We start from the raw sequence: 19,109 nt of genomic DNA on the forward strand, positions 1-19,109 counted from the left end.
TCCACTTTAGTTTCTTTCCTGTTGCTAAATTTATTTGATCATTTATTGACCATCAGTAATTTTCACTCATCATCACATAATCGTCATGTGTTTCACATCATGTATTGATTTTTTCACTGTTCAGCATCGGATTCTCTGTTTTTATGCCATAATTCACATCTAGTTCGTCGCTCCGTTTTATGTCCTGCTTCACCTGTTTCAGAGTTTTGCACAATGTGCGCGTCTTTTTTTTTTTTTTTTTTAAGCCCCTAAGGTGCAGGGCGGTCGCGAAGCGAATCGATGGGGAAAAGGCAGACTGACATAAACCTTTTAAAACAACGGAAACAATTTCGGTATTATGATTATTGAAATATAAAAGTGTTGTGTTGTTCTATCACCCCCGTTTCATACCGGACCACAGTGGCGCAACTACACATTATTCAGGTGGATGCGAAAACATAGATCGGCGCCCCCCTTTTGTAAAAATGTCCGCCAGCGCCCCCTGCCGTCCTCTGAACGCCTCCTGGGAGGCGGTACCGCCCACGTTGAGAACCGCTACTTTAATAGTTTCTCACTGAAAACGGTATATCTCAGCACTTCCTTATAAAATCCTAAAATTGTTTATAGACATATTGTGCATTTTTGAGTTATGTGATCTGAAAAACGACCACTGGGTGGCGGAATGGTTCGCTGGCCGGAAAAATAGCCAGGCAAGCAATAAATTTTTATTAGAGGTAAATTAGTGGTAAATATATTAAACACACATTCAACACAAAAGTAAAAATCTTGATTTATACTTTGCGGCAGTTCGTTACCAGAAAAAAACTGCTTATCTCTTAACACCAAATTAATAATAAGTAATATTGTTTATAAAACATAAGCTCTTTCAAAATACTGCTTATCTGCTTAGACACAAGATTGGTAAATTGGTAAATTTTGCAAAAGTGAAAATCAGATGTTTACTTGTGGAACTTTATGGAACTTGGTTACCAGAAAACACAATCATCTCTTAGCAACAGATCAACAGGTTAGCAACAAAAATACACACATTCAACACAAAAGTAAAAATCTCAATTTATACTTCGTGGCAGTTTGTTAGCAGTAGAAAACGCTTATCTCTTAAAACCAAATTAATAAGCTTTATAGTTTATAAAACATAAGCTCTTTCGAAATAATGCTTACCTGATTAGATACAAGACATTTACCGTTTGCCAAATTTTGCAAAAGTAAAATATCTGATGTTCACTTCGTGGCACTTGGTTACCAGTAAACACACTCATCTCTTAGCAACAGGTTAGCAACAAAAATTGTTATTGTTAAAAAAAACATGATTTCTTCTGCTGTTTTGAAATACTACTCAACTTACACTATTTAACAAAAATTGTGCAGTTGGTGAATTTTGCAGAAAAGTGTTTGTTTGTTTGTTTGTTTGTTTGTTTGTTTGTTTGTTTGCTTGTTTGTTTGTTTGTTTGTTTGTTATTAGTGGTAAATATATTGTAAAAAACACATTCAATACAAAAGTAAAAATCAGATTTATACTTCCTGGCAGTTCGTTACCAGTGGAAAACGCTTATCTCTTAACACCAAATTAATTATAGGTGTAGAGTAATAGGTGCCTTACATGCATTGCATGGAAGCATTGAAAAACAGTGTAAACATTGGTGTTTACACTGTTTAAAACATCTTACAGCAGGTATAAAAAAGAAAATTAATGAATTCAATCAAGAGGTGCAGTTTTTAATCATGACTTCACATTAACAGACAAATATCAGAATTTAGCATGTCAATTTACAATGCCGATATCATCTATCTATGCGTTTGTGTCTCAGTTAAATATTTCGATAAAACTTTGTATTTGTATAACTAAATTCTTCTTGTGAACATGTGAAGAAACTGTTTTAATAAAAGAGAAGAATGTGTCTGCCACTCCTTTTGTGTTTCTTTCTTGGGTTTTTAATCAAATCGGTTCCCATGGAGGTAAAAGAAAACAGTTTTTCAAAGGGTTAATTTAAAAATTGTTTGTGCGTAAAAATATCTGTGCGTGTGTAATACTGGATTTGTAAACCTTAAAAATAAAATAAATCTTCCCCTACGCCTATAAATGTTGAAAAAGTACACAAAAGTCACCTGGTACACACACACACAAAACTGCATTCACACACAGATCCAGACTGCCGCTTTAAAGTAAAACTGTGAAGATGAAAAATGAAATCAGTTCAAGGGTCCTATTAGTTATGGTTTCTGTGCCACATTAAATTCAGTTAGTATTATTTCTTCTTAACAGGACCAGTTTTACAGGGACACTGGGCTCTCTTAAAACCCTTCCCTTCCAGGGTGTACTCCACCTGACCGCTGGAGGGCGCCAAAAGCCCCCGGACTTTTCCCCAGAGCCCGCAGGGATAAACAGACAGAGACGGGATGGATGGAGATTTTGCTCGGCCTCACCACTTGGGAAAAACGTCAGTGTGCTGCCCTCCTCTGGCCACATTTGATTACTACAGCTTTAAGCGGTTAAATAAATCACTGAAACATAATAATTATATGAAAGTGCCCACATGAGATGTTGTACCAGGGCAGCCTGTAAGTCTCTGCTGGTACATTTTTATTACGATTTTTATATTAATATGCCAATTTAAAAAAAAAAAAAAAAAATCTGGGAATGTATGAAGAATTAAAAAGAAAAAAAGACATTTGCTGTATAAATTCGATTCCGATTACTTTCATGTTTTTGCAATGAACATTATTACGTTGATTAACATGTACAGTCCATTTCCTGCCTGTGTTAAACTAATTGTAACATTTTATCATTTCCCTCTTTTTTTTTTCTTTCTTTCTTCCAGAACACTCGACCCGATGAGGGGCCCCGGCCCTTTGTCTGGACGGTGAGGGGCCAGCTGCTCTGCTTTGGCTCTTGGCCCTGACTTCAGACTGCAGGAGGCGGAATCTTCAGGCTGCCTTCTGTCCGCATTTACTTTCATATTTGCACTTCTCACCCGTCGAACTGAACTCGAACAGCGCTTCATGTATTCGGCCAGCAGATGGCGCTGAAACACTGCTGCAGCCTTTAAAACAAACGGTTCGCATCCGTCTATCTTCTGCTGCAAAGCAATAAAAGGTCAGGCAGCCGACGGAGCTACAGGGCCATACTAAGAAAAGAAAACTAAATTACGAGAATAAAGTCATAATATTCAGAGAAGTTGCACTAAAAGGATCCAAGCTTTAAAATTCTACGTCTTCGACCGAGGACGTTTCTGATGGAATCATCCAGCATGTCACATAAAAACACATTGAAACAGGTTTAAATGAAATCCTAACCAGAATTCTTTAATAAAATTCCCTAAATTCTGTTACAGATGGGAGTTTCTTTGTGCCACCAGAGTCGGTCCAAGCCAAAAGCAAGTTAAGCTGTTTTTTATATATCTCTGTAGCAAATGCAACTGCTGGACCAAATGAGTAACGCAGAAAAAATAAAAATAAAAAAAATAAAAAATGTAATATGTTTGCTGTTTATTTAGTGAATACTGTGAACTGTATTCAGGCAACCTTACAATCCAAAGAGCCCTTTCACCCTCCATGTGGTGAAATAAAATTCATTAGAGCTACAAATGTTACATAACTAGTTGGCAAAAACATATCCACTATGATAATTTTGTTGTCATTTTTAAAGAACCACAGATTTATTTCTATTTTTGACAGACACACATAAGAATATATTTTTTAAATCACACCAAAACACAGATCTATTCATCAACTGTTGTGGAAATTCATTGCAATTATTCCATGAAGAAAAGATTAATAATAAAAACCCGCATTTGTTATTATATCTGTATCTAAAAACATTTGTTGGCTCCGGAGCCTCAGGTTGGAGACCCTTGTTCTGATTATAGAGTCTTTAAAACTGACTTAGTGGAAGTTGATCTTTATATGAGGAAAAAAAAGTCTTAGAATTTAAAAATATGTATATATTTTTTAAGATGTATTCAATTGAATTCTATTAATTAATTTCCCATTGGGATCAATTAAGTATTTTTAATTGAATTGAATTTATCTAGAATAGACCAATAATTATTACATTCAAAAATGTTTAATTGTCTTATAATTTTCTATTTGTGAGGCAGGCTGGTTGCCATTTATGTAAAAATAGCAGCGGTTGAGGTGAACTTGGGGCCCCAATTTCGATTCCACTTCCGCCCTCAAACAATTTTGGACGGGCCCTGGTGCCAGACCAAGATTATAATTAGTGTCCGCCATCTGGCCAGTTCTTTGAGAACTTTGTGGAGGCGCCCCTGATCAAGAAGGAGAAAGGAGGAGGGAAATGCGAGGTGGGGAGAAAGGGATGGAGGAAAACAGATGATGAGCGAAAGGAGGAGGAGGAGCAGCGAGGAGGCAGGCACTCACAGGAGGAATCAGCGACAACAGCAGGACAATGGGCTGTCTCCGCTCCAGATCATAACGGACACCGGGTTTGCTCCAACTAACTGGATTACCAGGTATGACTTGCGGCGGAACGGGTCACTTTCCGGCTCGGTGTTTTTCTTTTCTTTTTTCTTTTTTTCGTCCCGCTTTTTAAATGTGCTGTTTGTCCGCGGCAGAAGGGGAGGGTGGAGGTGACGGAGGGGGGAAGCTGCAGGAAGGAAACAGCGCAGTAGCTCAGCAGCAGACACCCAGCGGGGCCTGCTGACCGTCTGCCTCCGGCTCCCAAAGCAGCCGGTGACACCGAATTATTCGGCCGCAGCTCTGGCCGGGCCTACGCTGCTCGTGTCCGAACCGGGCGGACCGAAAAATCACAGCGCGAGCGAACATCCGGAACGTCCGCTCGCCTGAACAAACGCGCCCCCGCCAAACTCCATTATGAAAATCAGCAATTTGACATTTTTAGCCTCCCCAGCAGAGACGGTTGTCACTGAGGATGTCAGACCTGATGTAGATTAACCCGACATCGTTTCTTGATCCATTCGGATGAAATGATAAGTATTAAAATGATCGAATTAAAATCAAAATTGAACTACAAAATAAAAAATATATATTTTCTATCTTTCTACACACATATTTAGCGATGTAACTGAAAGTAACAAATATATTATGCACAGTCGGGAAAATATTCGTATGTGCATATAAATAAAGAAGTGCCTCTACAAACATCCTGACCAGCGGCAGCAGCGGCAGCTTCCTCCCAGCCGCACCAGTCCAGGCCCGGGTGTCTCCTGCACAGATGCGGGGATTGTCGTGGGAATAGACGGACTCATTGTGTTTACTATAATGCGCCTTCTGTTGGACGCTGCGTGTTTGTGACGCACGCAGACGAGCAGTGATGGGGAGATGCTGTGCGGGCATCACTCAGGAGAGAAAAACACACAACACTGATGTGACCGGAGCTGCTGATGCAAGCAGACAGATGTGACCGGTCAGATGCACATGCGTGTGTTTCTCTCTCTGTGTGTGTGTGTGTGTGTGTTTGGGATGTTGCCAAATGTTTGATGAGGAGGACAGAAGAGATTAGGTAGGGAAAGATGAGGAAGATGATGTGTTGAAGTGACTTGCACCCGGTGCGCGTGGCATCTGCTGGAGGAGGCCGGGATCCTCTGATATCAGATGCTATACGAGAGAATCTAATGCACTGGAATCCATGGATTTATATTACAGAAGTCGCTAGAGCAGAAAGAACTGATTAAAGGGAAGTGCTGGGACAGAGGCAGGGTTTTTACTGCAGCTTTTACGGCATGTAATAAACAGGTTTAAGCACATAATCAGAGCCAGCCCAAGGCATAAGGGAACTAAGTAGCTGCTTCAGGCCTTCAGCCCCAGTGTGGCACACTGCTCAGTAGGAAAAATAGCTAATAGCTGCTGTAAAAGTTGCTAACTGATGTAATTGCCAAATTTGCATAATTGCATCCACTTGCATTTGCAATAGGTACTGCAGGATAAACGGATAATATCACAAAGAGGAAGTAAAAGCAACCCGTGTCTTATTTGTATCAGAGCAACTAAAATAAATCTCAACCGCTACAGTTTTTCATCTTGTCCTTTTTTTTTTTTACAAAAGATTTTGTTGCGGTGTTTTGATGTGATTCCAGTAAAAATCGTAAAAGTGAACATACCCCCACCCCCACCTGTTACTGAAAGAAAGCTAGTACTTGATTCCTTTCCCCACAAGTTAGCATTAGTTAAACTGCCGCCCAGTTAATTGACAAAGCAGTTTTGAATTTAATCACTGAAATTGGTGCAGCGGTTTATAGAAATTCTATTTTAATGGATATTTAGGAAGATACATTATAAAAAATAGCTAAAGAAAACTAGTTAGTTAGATTCAAACCCACTTATAAAATGTGCTCACTCAACCATGTAACTTGAAGTAATGTAACTTTACAGAGTTACATCCCGACCATATAATTTATCTGGTCTGGTTAGTATTTAACTTTATAGCATGTAAAAAAAAAACAGCAACTATGAGTGGGTTGTGGTTAAGGGCATAAAACATCACTAGTAAACAAGCTGGCGTGTAAAATGTTTTCCTTGACAACCACAGCTAAGATGTGTGGTTCGTTGGCAGCTAGTGACTCATGGTTAAGAGGCTCAGCCTGCCAGTATGTTTGAGTTTAGCGTTAGCACTGTCGCTTAATTAGGTAAAGCTGGATCTAAACTTATATTCTCGCTCCAGCACAAGTACTTTTTCTACCATTCTTCTTGGATTTCTTAATTTTTACTGAGTTGATGTATTAATTTGTAAAACAACCCCATACATCATACAGATACCTTTTGGAGGATGTTGAATAGTAGTCATTAAAACTGATTAAATTGCAATCAAACATATTAGTTTGTGTTAAGTTCAATCACTGCAACAAGAAAAAAACATCTTATTTTGGTGTAGATTAGAACTTAAAGAAGCAAGGACAGATCACTGATATGATTTTATGTTTTTTATTAGGAATGACAATATCAACTTGGTAAAAGTCAAGAACTGTCATAATGCTTGTGGCTAAGAAATAGTCTAGCAAAAGCGCTAAGATCAAACTTACTTGCAAGTTGCTTTATTCTTTGTGTGAAGATATAAAAATAAGAAAAGCATTCGTGAAGTAGTGAAATTTTAATCTAACAAGGTGACATGAAAACCTTTTTCTTCACCACTGAAGTTGTGCTGTTGATTGACAACAACAAGGTTAGTGTAGCTTAGCTTGGTAGCTAAGCTACACTAGCTAAGATCAAAACAAAAATGTTTTGATCTTTTGATCCTGACTTATTTTATTAAGAAAGAATTTCATAAAGAACTTAGTAAGTTTGTTCGCTTAGCTTTCTAGCAAGTGACTGTCACTAAAAGAGTTAAATCTAGATCCAATCTTAAATTCTTGCTGCAACAAGTCAACTTTCTCAACCACAAGTCTCAACCAGCCAAACTTTCATTAGGGTTTTGTAATTATGTTCATATGAAGTTATAACACAACATGTCATCCTTACTGTGTTCTGAGAGAGAGAGTAGCTAACTTGCTAGCAAGCTAAACTTTTTAACCTCGAGGCAGTTATTGACAATGAATGACACTTATGTCCGTTTGACTTAGCCAGTATTTTTAGTTAGGTTGTTATCAAAATGTTTAGATAGGATTTGTTACCAAAATGAAGTTGCTGGTGTTGTGAGAATGTTCCCATTATTGAGCATTACATTTACAAACTAATGTGTGTGAGTAAAAAATATATTTTAACAACTAAAATGTAACACCTGGGGTGACACAGAGACGCAGTCGGTTGGCCTGTTGCCATGTAGGAAGGAGGTTCTGGGTTTGAATCGTGGCCCGGGGGCTTCCTGAAGGAAGTCTGCAGGTTCTAATAGAATTCCGTTTAGAGCCGCATCAATCCTTGGACGGGTTCTACACGTTCTGCTACCCCCAACTGGGGCCTAGACATACATTTCTGCTAGCTGCCTCTCACCAAACAGCAAAAGTCTCCATCTTTAAACAGGAAGAAAAACGAAGATGCAATTAGGAGTGATCATCCAGGCTGAATAGCAGGAAACAGCTCCAAACCGCAGGGGATTAGGAACCCAGCAGGAGGCAGATGGAGTTGTTCTTGGGAGAGCACTGCGGCTGTAGTTTGTTGTTTCTTCTTCACCAATGAAGAAGAGATGCACCAAAGTCACGCAGAGGTGGGGTTACTGGATTCAGCTTTTGTTCTCCCGTGTTTTTCACCTAAAGCAGGAGCCACCAGCTTCATGGTAACAATAACAGGAAAGAGGCGAGGAGCTGCGGAGCAGCCCTTTGCTTTTCTTTGTGTGTTTTTCTGTGTGTGTGTGTGTTTTCCTCTAGGCCTACGTAAAGATTGTTTGCATCATGTTTGCTCCACATGATCAGTGTGCAAGAATCCATTATTTGGCAAAAAAAAGTGTCACAAGACTGCAGTTGCAGKGTGTATGTGTGTCAGCAGTGCCATCTGGAGCTGCTGTGGGACCAGACAGTAGCGTAAACACTCCTTCCTATTCCCCAGACCGCCTTTAAGCAATGTTTACAATGAGCTGGCATACAAACATGGTTGGCCATGTTTATTATTCTGCAATTCATCTTTAGATACACCTGTATGAGTTTGATCGCAGTAAATACAACTAAAGACTGAGCAGTAACAGATGATAACCTTGAAAAAGGATGCTACAAAAGCACAGTTCAGGGTATTATAAGCCTGGCGGGCCACCAGGCTTTACTTTCCACACAACCTTTCTCAAGATATCTAGTTTCAGCAAGTCCAATTAAAGACTTCTTAAGGTCATTTTCATGCCACTTTGAATTAATTTTAAGACAGAAAAAACTGTAAATATAGGGGAGGTTGAGGGATCTTGATGTACTACAATGAGGCACTGAAAATGCTAAATCTTTGTGGCTCTTGGAGGTGGTGCTATGCTTCTCACGCTACATATAACCCCTGTAGTGCCAAGCTTAAAATTTTTCTTTGCACAAAATGCACTTAGCCTTGTATGGGTTAGCAACATAAGTTAAAAAAGCTAGGTAGCTATGTACCAATAGGATATTAGCAAATAATTGTCTGTAGTTCCAACTACCTTGAGGTACAGAACACAGAGAATATGTCTGGGCATGACTCAGACTTATGCCTGAAAGGAAAGTTCCATAAGAAAAACAAAATACATGTACGAGAACACACAAGATAAAATAGTCCAGTCACAACAAAATGTAAGACCTGTGGTTAACGTATTTAAATATCAACACACTTTTTAGAACTAATTTAAACTGATTAAGGCCTTAATTTTAGATAGATGAATTTAAGACTTTTTAAGTTTTTTTTTTTTGTTTTTTTTTGGGTAGTGTGATGAAACATGACCCAAATACAGTCTGTATTGGTGACATCATCATCACCATTTCCACTCCACTGATTGTGAACCTGCAAGACCAGTTCAGTTTTTTGGACAGCTCTCAGACAGTGCTTGTTTGGCACTGTTCCTGTTAAGTATGTCGAATTTGGAGCAAATTTATGTTATATATCCAATGTAGACTCACTGGTGGTATGAATCCTCACACCTCAGCTGTGATTTTTCACACAAATCCCACAGACACGGCTAAAAAAATTAGATTCATCCTTTTAACTATTAAAAAGGTCATCGGAGTCTCCAGAATATACATTTTGTAAAAGGATTATCACAATGACAAGCAGCCACGTATTTGTCTGACAGATTACCTTTTGAAACATTTGGTCCACATTCATTATGTGATTCTTACCTTCAGTGAATATATCAGTTTGACACAATTTCTGCTAAAAATGAAAACAAAATTACAGGACATAATTTCATTGCCGTTCTCTACAACAGAAATGCGTCTATTATGTCTACTGCAGCTAAAAGTAAAAAGAAATTGATGACTGCATTCAAAATAATGTTCTCTATTGTTATAAAAAGACATAGGTTGAGCAGTCAGACTATCTGCCCTGTCAGCTTTCAGGAGGTTATTATGTAGATATTATGCCACTGGTTTCTGACCAACTGCCATCTGAATACAGCATTAACATTTTAAGAGTGATGACTGGTGCACCTTAGTTTCCACATCATGGCCGTTCGTTTTTTATGCAATCCAAAGTATTTCTGAACAGCCAACTTTGCATTTTTTGTATCTACACATAATCCGCAAACAATTATGATATTTTCTCTTCTAGCCATAAATACGGTATGACGTAAAATCTTAACGGTTTTGAAGGTGTAACTTTCAAAACCTTGATTAACATCTCATGCATCATACATGCATCCAAGAATCCAAGCCGATTGTCTCCGTCGCTCAGAAATGGTGTACAGGACAGGGGCAGCTGTAATTGTGCCATGTTTAGAGCACCCTCAGTATTGTTCTTTATAGATGTTTTTATTGTTTTTGTTTTATGAAAAATGACAATGTAAAGCATTGTGTTTTGTCATTAGAAACATTCTAACAAAACAAATAGGGGTTGGTCTTTTTGCCGCTTTTGCCATTTTATCCCCTTGTGGTTTTGGTCATTGTATTGATCCTCGTAAAGAAAAAAAAAACATTTTATACAATAAATGGCTTGAAGTTATTTTCTATAACCAACTTATCATCTGTTGTTGTGTTTCTATGAATCTATTCCCTAACCTTATATTCTCAGCTTATCAGACGTCATTTTCTGAAAGAGTTGACTGATCCAAACTGGGATCAGAACCAAAATAGATGAATAAAGTGTCAGTCTTCAGATAACAGTAAATAAGTGAAATTATTTGAGAGATTTGAGCATTTCTATAAAGCTTGATCTTCATTATGTACTAACATTTCTGACAATGAAGTGATTGCGAGGGCATAACTTAGGACTGGAGGATATGGCTGAGAAACGAATCATGATATAAGAATCTGTATTGGCCAATATCAGTAATTAATGATTCATTTTTGTTTTCAATATCTGATAGTTTTTGCTCCAGCAGCTATGAGGCACGAAACTTTAAATTAAACTGCTGCTACGCAAGTTACTCAATAGGTTGTTGCTAGGTAACCACAAGTTACTCAACAGGTTGTTGCTAGGTAACCACGAGTTACTCAACTAGTTGTTGCTAGGTAACCACGAGTTACTCAACTTGCTGACTCACTAACGTAAAAAGTGAGTGAGTTAGCTGATGCCACCAACCGTGAGGTTGAGCAGCTAAAGACTTTCTTCTGCCTACATTCCCCAGAATGCTGCGTGGATCTGGATCAGAGTAATACATTTGATCCAGAGTTCTGGGTCAGATGTATTATTTATCGATACCGATCACGTTGCTATCGCAATGTATATTCTTATTGATTTATTGTCCAGCCCAAGTATAACTTCCTGGGTACAATGTTGTTGGTAGATGAGTAGGAAATACAATATGGAGGGGACAAAATGGCAAAGTATAGATACCAGATACCAAACAGCGAAGGGGCAAACTGACCCGCAGCAAAATCACCTGACACATATCAACAGCTATCATTGCTCTGTTTACAGGAGGCGAACGTAAAGCAGCACCAGGATGTGGCCCCCTTTATCCCTGTTAATCTGCCGTTCACCCAGGGGCTTTTGATTTACCAAAAATGATGAAGACTGAACCCCCATCGGCCACAGGGGGCAACGGGGCCTCTGGCGGGAACAACGGGGGTTCCAACCTGCGGAGTCCCTCGCCTCACCGCAATGCCTACGAGGCGGGGCTGGCAGCTCTGAAGAAGGCCACCGACCACCTCAACAATGCCGCCAACGGAGCTCCCAACCCCGGCTCCAAACCTCCCCTTCTCCCCCGCCCGACTGGAAGGGGCAAGCGGTACGGGTCCAACGTCCACCGCATCAAGAACATGTTCATGCAGATGCAGTCTCCAGGTGATGAAGAGGATGGTGTCAAAATGTTAGGTAAGCAGGCTCCTTCAGGGGTACATCCTGATTGGGTCGTTTTAAACTATTTGTTTAGTTAATTATTTGTCATTTGTAGGTAAGGAAGAGGCACTGAAATTATCGATTCCAAGGGCCTCAAGTCTCAACGAGAATGTCAACCACAGCGCCTTGCTGAAACTTGGAGATTCAGTCTCAGAGAGAGTCAACAGGTTTGACTCTAAAACAGGATCAGAAGGTGGAAACTCCTCTTTTGGTTTGTCCAAACTTCAGGAGACCAGGCGAATATTTGAACAACGAACTCTACAGGTAAGTTCCTCAATATGTCGGCTTCCTCTAATCCGTCTGCCCTGAGTTTTGATACTGATTGGTGTTTCTTTGTCAGGAGAAGCAAGCCGCTACCAACCGCATTTTGCTGAAAAAGGAGCGTGCTTCGGGCTTTCAGGACGGTCGTCTAGACGTCGTGGCCCGCTTTAACGGGTCAACAGAAGCTCTAGACCGACTGGACGATCCTCCAGCGCCCAGTCCTGCTACCCTTCCATCTGCTGCGTCTTCGGTTGGCCCGAGTGAGGCGGTCAGCCCCACTGTGAGCCAGCTCAGCGCGGCATTTGAAAAGGGCGACGTGCAAAACAACCTCTACCTCCCCCAGCGTCGGTCAGCCCCTGCCTTAGCGCCAAAACCCAAACCTCCAACTAAAGGAGATGCAGCTGAAAAAAAGGTAAAAAGTGTTGAACACTTGCATAAAAAACCCTGTGAATTAACTGAGTTAAAACAGATCTTTCTTGCATTCAAAGGCACATTCTGTTGGTAAGGAGACCAAAAAGGAGATAACAGCAGAAACAACAAACACCACAACAGCTCTGCCACTGGAAGCAGAAGGTTCTGTACAAAGGAGCGCTGCAGGACAGGCTACATGCCAAGAAAACGATGGGTTCGGACTGTCATTAGACCACTACTTAAACTCATCAACGCCTTCGATTACAGTGACTGTAACGTCTGCCTCATTCGAGGCAAAACCTGAGTCCCAGGTGGAAGGAAGCGAAGACACGGATTTAACTATGGTGGAGTCCCAGGCCAAAGAAAAGGACGTGTCCAATGAGGCAACCGGAGGGACGTTGGTCCAGGCCGAGGTTCACGCTTCACTAGAAAATCGGGAGAAAGAACCTCCGCCTTCCTCCGGCGAGAGAGAAGACTCTGAATGGAGGGAAGCAGAAGAAGACGAGAACGACGAGGACGGCTCGCGCAGGGAGGATTACTCAGAGGGAGATCTCGTAGAAATCAGTGCTTACAGCGGAATCGGCGAGGAAGATTCAGGGGGAAGCCAGCTGGACGACGAGGATGACGAAGAAGATGAGGAGGCATATCAGCCGGAGAGCAGTTGCTCTGAGATGCCCGGTCTCCCCGAAGAAGAGGAGGCCCCACCGCCCAGCAGAAAGATTTGCTTCAGCACAGACCCAATCAAGGTCAGTCAGTGTTTGCTGGCTTGCAGTCCTCCAGTCTCTACCTTCCAGGTCATTAAAACGTAAATTTTAAATGTTAGAAGATGCTGAACTTTGGGTAAACAGGTCAGGGAGAATGTTGAAACAGTATGGCTCAACTTCAAACCTTGCGGACAGGAAAGCTGTTTAAAGTTTATGGAAAGATGGATGGAGCAAGAAAAGGCGTTGGAGGCTGCAGCAGACTTTAGACAGGGATGAGGTTCACCCTCCATCTGAGCTACAGCGGAACGGATCAAATATTATCTGTTAGAATGTCCCAGTCAAAGTCCAGGCCAGTCTGTCGCAAGCCTTAAAGATTGATGCTCACAAATGCTCTCCAGTTTGAAAAAGCAGCAAATCTTTGAGTCTGTAGATGTCCAAAGTTGACAGAGACATAACGCAACTGACTTGCACATGTAATAGTGGTAAAGGGGGGTTCTGAAATGTACTCTGGAAAAGTATGATCAACTGATCATCAGAATTAACTGAATAATTCTGATGATTAACCAGTTGATTGGATAAACTAAATTTGTACATTATGCAGATTTTTCATTAAGCCATCTCAGCTTATACAATATTAAAAAATACAAATAAACAAATTATTCAGCTATTTTTTTAAATAATGCCAAAAATGCAATAACATAGCATTTCTTAATGAATGTTTGCTCACAAGCAAACATTAATTTTGAAAATGAGCAAAATTAATGCTCATTTCAAAAATTTATGAAATGAACAACTTGAAAAACAGTGCAAGTATTGCCAAGAGCAAAACCTAGCAGTATGACTTGGGTTTGTGAAGTCATACTGGATCAAGGATTAGAGTGTCCAGTTTCTACTGAAAATATCTTATCACTTGAAATAAGACAAAACAAGTAACTTTCCAGCAAGGTGTAGCAGCTTGTTTTAAGTCAATAATGCCATAACACTGAGGAAAAAAATACTAGTTATACATGAAACAATCTGCCAGTGGAACAAGACATTTTCCTGTAGGAATTTAGTTATAAGTTGGTTTTGTCTTATTTCAAGCAACTGAGATATTGTGGCACTAGAAACTAGACCAAAGTGCTTGAGAAGATTTTGCATTTGTGCAGGTCAAGCTGGCTGAAGTCTTGTCTAAAAGAACATCATCATTGTCATTTTTCATTCCCACGTTTACGCTACGAGGCTTGAACTTATTAAAAGTGGCTCCATGAAGCCGTTCTGTTATCCCTTGACATTTCTGCACAATAAAATTATTGAGCCACAGTCAGACGGGGAAAAAAATCACCCACGTCTCTGTCCCATATATGTATGACATTAAAGATAGTCCTGACACTTATTTGCATCCAGTTAGAGCCATGATCTGAATGAACTAAGATGTCCTTTGGAAAGATGAGAGCAGAATTATTATCTTATATTTGACCAAAGTACACAGCTTCACGTTTGGAAAAACCAAACGAAGCATGTCGGCACAAACACAATGCACGGTGGTGGAGGACTCATGCTGTGGGCTCATTTTGAAGCCCTTGCCGTTATTTAGTTGACCACAAATTTCCTGTATGTCAAGACCATGTCTGAAAGTTAAAGCTCGGCCCAAACTGGGTCATTCAGTGGGACGGTAGAGCAGGATGACTGAAAAAGAAAAACCCAGACTCCTCGGACTCAACGGAAAAACTGTGTAGAAATAAATGTTGTGAAACTGAACGTTGCTTAGAAAAGAAGAGATACGAAGATCTTCTAGCATAACGGAGACAATAACTACCTCACATTACTGACACAGAAGGTGGTTCTGCAGGCTGCTGAGTCATGCTTTTTTTATTTTTTTTATTTGTGCTTCTTCTCAGTTTAATAAACAAAATAAACACAATATTGTCTTGCTTTATACACTTCAGGTTAGAGTTGCATCAATTCAGAGTCAGGTAACAACTTTTCTACAAGAAATACATGTTCTAAAACAAACCAGAAGTACCTGGGGGCATTTTTGTTTCACCACATTATTTCCTGCTAACTGGAGTTGATGCTAGGGCTACGTGTACATGAATGTGGGCTTTGATGTGTGTTACCAGTCAGCTAGCTGAACACTTCCTCTACTCTTTTAAAATGAACAAGTTTACCGGTCCAAACTTTAGATTTTTTTAAAGCTTTTTTTTGTTGTTGTTCCAACTCTACTCTACTTGTTTGTACCAGGACTGCAGCAGTGAGCTAGCTTGCCACTGAGCGTTGTGAAACATGTCTCTGCTCGCACAGATAGTCATAATATTACCAGCATACTTCCTCTGTTATGCAGAGCATTTAACGGCTTGTCAGAGTGAGAGATTAGAAAGTGTTTCGGTTGAATATAACTTGAGAACATGGGAGGCTAAATAACGTGCATTGATTAGGAGGATCAGATTTAGCTTAGCTTGCTGTTTTAAGATGATGGTTGTAGAAATTTTTCATGTCAAGAGGGATTTTCTTTTTCATTTTCTTGACCAAATGTTTAGCCGCTCATCTGTGTTGTGTTGCCTCGGGCAGCTTAAGGTAAAGAAATGGCCTGAAGCGGCGGCGGTAGCTGCCGCAGTTTAAAGGTTCAAACCGCTACATGCTGCAGGTCCTTCGTATGAAACACAAATCTCTGATTTTTATTTCTTACAGAGGACAGAAAAAGCCTCACATTTGTTTGAATGTACTCTTCAATAAAAGTGTGCAGTGGAGGGGGGGAAAAAAAGTTTTCTAGATTTTAATGTTGATACCATCATAGCTGATAAAGGTTTGAGAACTTACAAAACATTATGAGTCGTAATGATCAGCTTTTACGTTCTACAATGATGGGCTTGAAATCTTGACCTGCTTTTTCATGTTTTCATATATGTTGGAATTTACTTTTGTTTGGTGATTCAGCTGCATATAATAATTATTTAATTATCATATGATTAAAGGAAATTGACATGGATACAATACCATTACATAGGCCCACGCAATGAGATCAGAGCATGTAATATTTGTATGGGTTAACAGTTAAATGTCTTTCACTGCTGTTTGGGGGTCTTTATCTGATACCAAGTAAACAAATGGTCAGTATCAGGTTAGGGTGGCCTGTCGTAACACCTAATAAATTAATTAATTGCATGATAAATTAAAATGAACTCCATAATTTCCATTTGCATGATTGTTTTTCTCATGTCTGGATGACAAAAACCTTCAGTCTGGTTGGTCTCAACTAGTTTACAGAGACTTCAGTATCCACTTTACTTGCTTTGTTTATTTATGTTGGATATTTAAGATGTCTTCCAGTTCCAGTGTTAATGTTCATTGGAATTTAAAGGTCATTAATCTTTGCATTATTATTACCATCATATTAGTTGAAGATGGTCTCAGAACACTCTTATCATTTATCGCAATAACTGTTATAGTGACAGGCCTAATCACTTTTATTTAAGTTTGATATATCATCAAACTTCTGACCTTTAGGTGTTTGTGTGGTTGAATAAAAAAAACAACCCACAACTTTCAAGTTTTAATTTGTAAAGATTTTGAAAATCGTGCACAATTTCCCCCAACCTCACATTTCTGCACAACTTTACTTCCGCTTGAAATCCCACCAAGAAAATATATTGAAGTTTGTGGCTGTAGTGTTAAAAAAAATGCAAAAATGTTGTATAAATACTTTTGCCAGGTACCTTAAGCCAGATTTTTATCTCTAAACCAGATGTGTGTGGAAGAACTAGCGCAGAAGGAGAAACCCCTTCTTGAGGTTTGCAGCCACAGTCAGAGAAATATTCTCCTTCCAGAGACACCCAGGAGATTCACAGCCTGGGCTTGTTCGCTGTAATTACGTCTCAAAGCTGGTTGTTAATTGCAGTTCTGATAATATGTGTTGAGAGCTCAAATCTCTCCCCCTCACACCCCCCACCCGCCCCCGGAGAGCTTTGCAAGACTGCAACCTTCTTCAGCTGAACATCCTGTTGTAAAATTTCCTGCTATATTGTAACGTCATGTGACTACTATACTTTTCAGGAGACTCAGCAGACTTTGCACTGTCACACACAAACTCAGCAGCCAGTGGAAGGTCGCGACAGGCTGAGAAACGCCCGTCAGGTCCCCCGCCCTGACATTCTTCATCTCACCTAAATTCAGAYGCACCGAATGTGTTTGCACTCGGATGTACACAGGACTACCTCTGTGTGTGTGTCGGCGGCAGTTGGAATGTGGTTGAATTTGTTTGTTTTCCTTGGAAAAAAGAAGGGCAACACGTACACGCTCACTCACACACACACATACGCACACTATGATAGATAAGAATCACAGAATGTAGCTTTGTTTGAATGAAAACCCACCTGGTGTGCGCTTTTAACGGAGCTGATAAGCTAACGTTTCTGATTCCTGCTGATCTGCTCGGTGTAGAAAGAAGCACAAACCGCTAAGAGGAAAAATGTTTGCAATAAAAAGGCATGTTCTGTGTTGCTCCGCTACATTGATTCTGATGTTATTTTATGCGTAGATAAAACAACATTTTAAATTTAAGTACTTTAAAAAGTCTTAAATTTATGTCAACGTGTAAGTTGGTCTTAAATTTTGTTAGCAGGATTATTTAATCTTGCGTAGTTTATATAGTTTGTTTTTCTCCTGAAATTTTCTGTCAGACAAACGTTTAAGTCACGTACAGATAGATATCTCCTTTGCGTTTTGTGACTCGAGGTGGTGGGAGCTACGGCTAACTAGCTGCTAACATCCCCTTGTCAGCTAGCTTTTTGTGTGTAACTTTATCGCTGGTTTGCTTGATGATGTTCATCTTTGCCACTGGCTCACTTCCGTTGCCAACCCATACGATGCTACATTCGCTCTGTGCAAGAAATCTTGCCATTACTATTATTTAAAAGCTCACATTTTCTTTTGTACACTTCTGTTGCCGAATAGGTCTTAAATTTCATTCAAAATGGTCTTAAACAGTCTTAAACTATATGGCTTCTGAATCCCAGTAAAAACTGGGAGGAAAAAGTGATCAGATATTCAATTCAGCTTTAGAACCGCAAACCTGAAGTTCTTAATCGATCCAAGACTAACTATCAAATTTTATCCTTTCCCTTTTTAATTTAATGGACCTGGCTTCAGCTGTGTCCAGAGAGCTGCCCTCTGTCTTGGTGCCATGCTTCTTTAACAAAAGCAAATTATAACCCAGAGGACTGCCAGTGCCTGAACACTTCCTCCACCAAATACTGTATGACTCACTCCTAATTCTGTTGGTATTTCTGTTGTATTTCCAGTACTGGACTGATGGTAGAGGCTAAAAGTGTAAGTTATTAAAACAGGTCACACGTATGGAGGCAACAATTTAAACATGCACATTCCAGCCACTTATGTTGTGATCTGGATTTCGTTTGCCATGCCGGTTTGGTTTCCCACGCTCCTGTGTCACAACACAGCCAGCTGCAGTAAGACTGCATGGACAAAAACACAGCACAGCGTTTTACTGAAGACCATCCGGTCTCATGTGGAACCACATTGTGTGCTATGGCCTTCATCATGCAGTTAAGTAACATGGGAGTCCAGGATCACTACACAGACAGACGTCAAGAATGTGGAAGCAATTTGCTCATGGGAGAAAACATTCTACATGTTGGTGGGATTTGTTGTTTTTGTTTTGTTTTATTTTTGTCTACCATTGACATGGAAATTCAACATATGTTCATGAAATGGGAACAAGAGCAATAGTCTACCTATTTCAACATTTTAACACAAAAAGGAGAAGCTGAAAGTTTCTTAAGAGTTGATGTAAGTTCAACTAGTGAGTTCTGCTGAATTCAACAAACCTTATCTGGTTATGGAATTCAGATGTTTGTGTGATTTGTCCTTGTTCTATGTATATATATA

The 19,109-nt window shown here is 39.8% G+C and overlaps 1 protein-coding gene across 1 annotated transcript in view; it reads left to right on the forward strand.

Moving 5' to 3' along the window:
* The first annotated feature begins 4,272 nt into the window (after window positions 1–4,272).
* Window positions 4,273–19,109, forward strand: part of LOC103468315 (neurabin-2-like) — a 30,032-nt gene continuing 15,195 nt past the window's right edge. Inside the window, exons 1-5 of the mRNA XM_008415292.2 lie at window positions 4,273–4,469; window positions 11,428–11,823; window positions 11,903–12,111; window positions 12,188–12,520; window positions 12,597–13,265. Coding sequence (XP_008413514.1) covers window positions 11,514–11,823; window positions 11,903–12,111; window positions 12,188–12,520; window positions 12,597–13,265 — 1,521 coding nt within the window. The 5' untranslated portion in view covers window positions 4,273–4,469; window positions 11,428–11,513. The remainder of the gene's footprint in view (window positions 4,470–11,427; window positions 11,824–11,902; window positions 12,112–12,187; window positions 12,521–12,596; window positions 13,266–19,109) is intronic.

This window comes from Poecilia reticulata, linkage group LG8 (assembly GCF_000633615.1).
Source record: "Poecilia reticulata strain Guanapo linkage group LG8, Guppy_female_1.0+MT, whole genome shotgun sequence".
Classification (NCBI taxonomy): domain Eukaryota; kingdom Metazoa; phylum Chordata; class Actinopteri; order Cyprinodontiformes; family Poeciliidae; genus Poecilia; species Poecilia reticulata.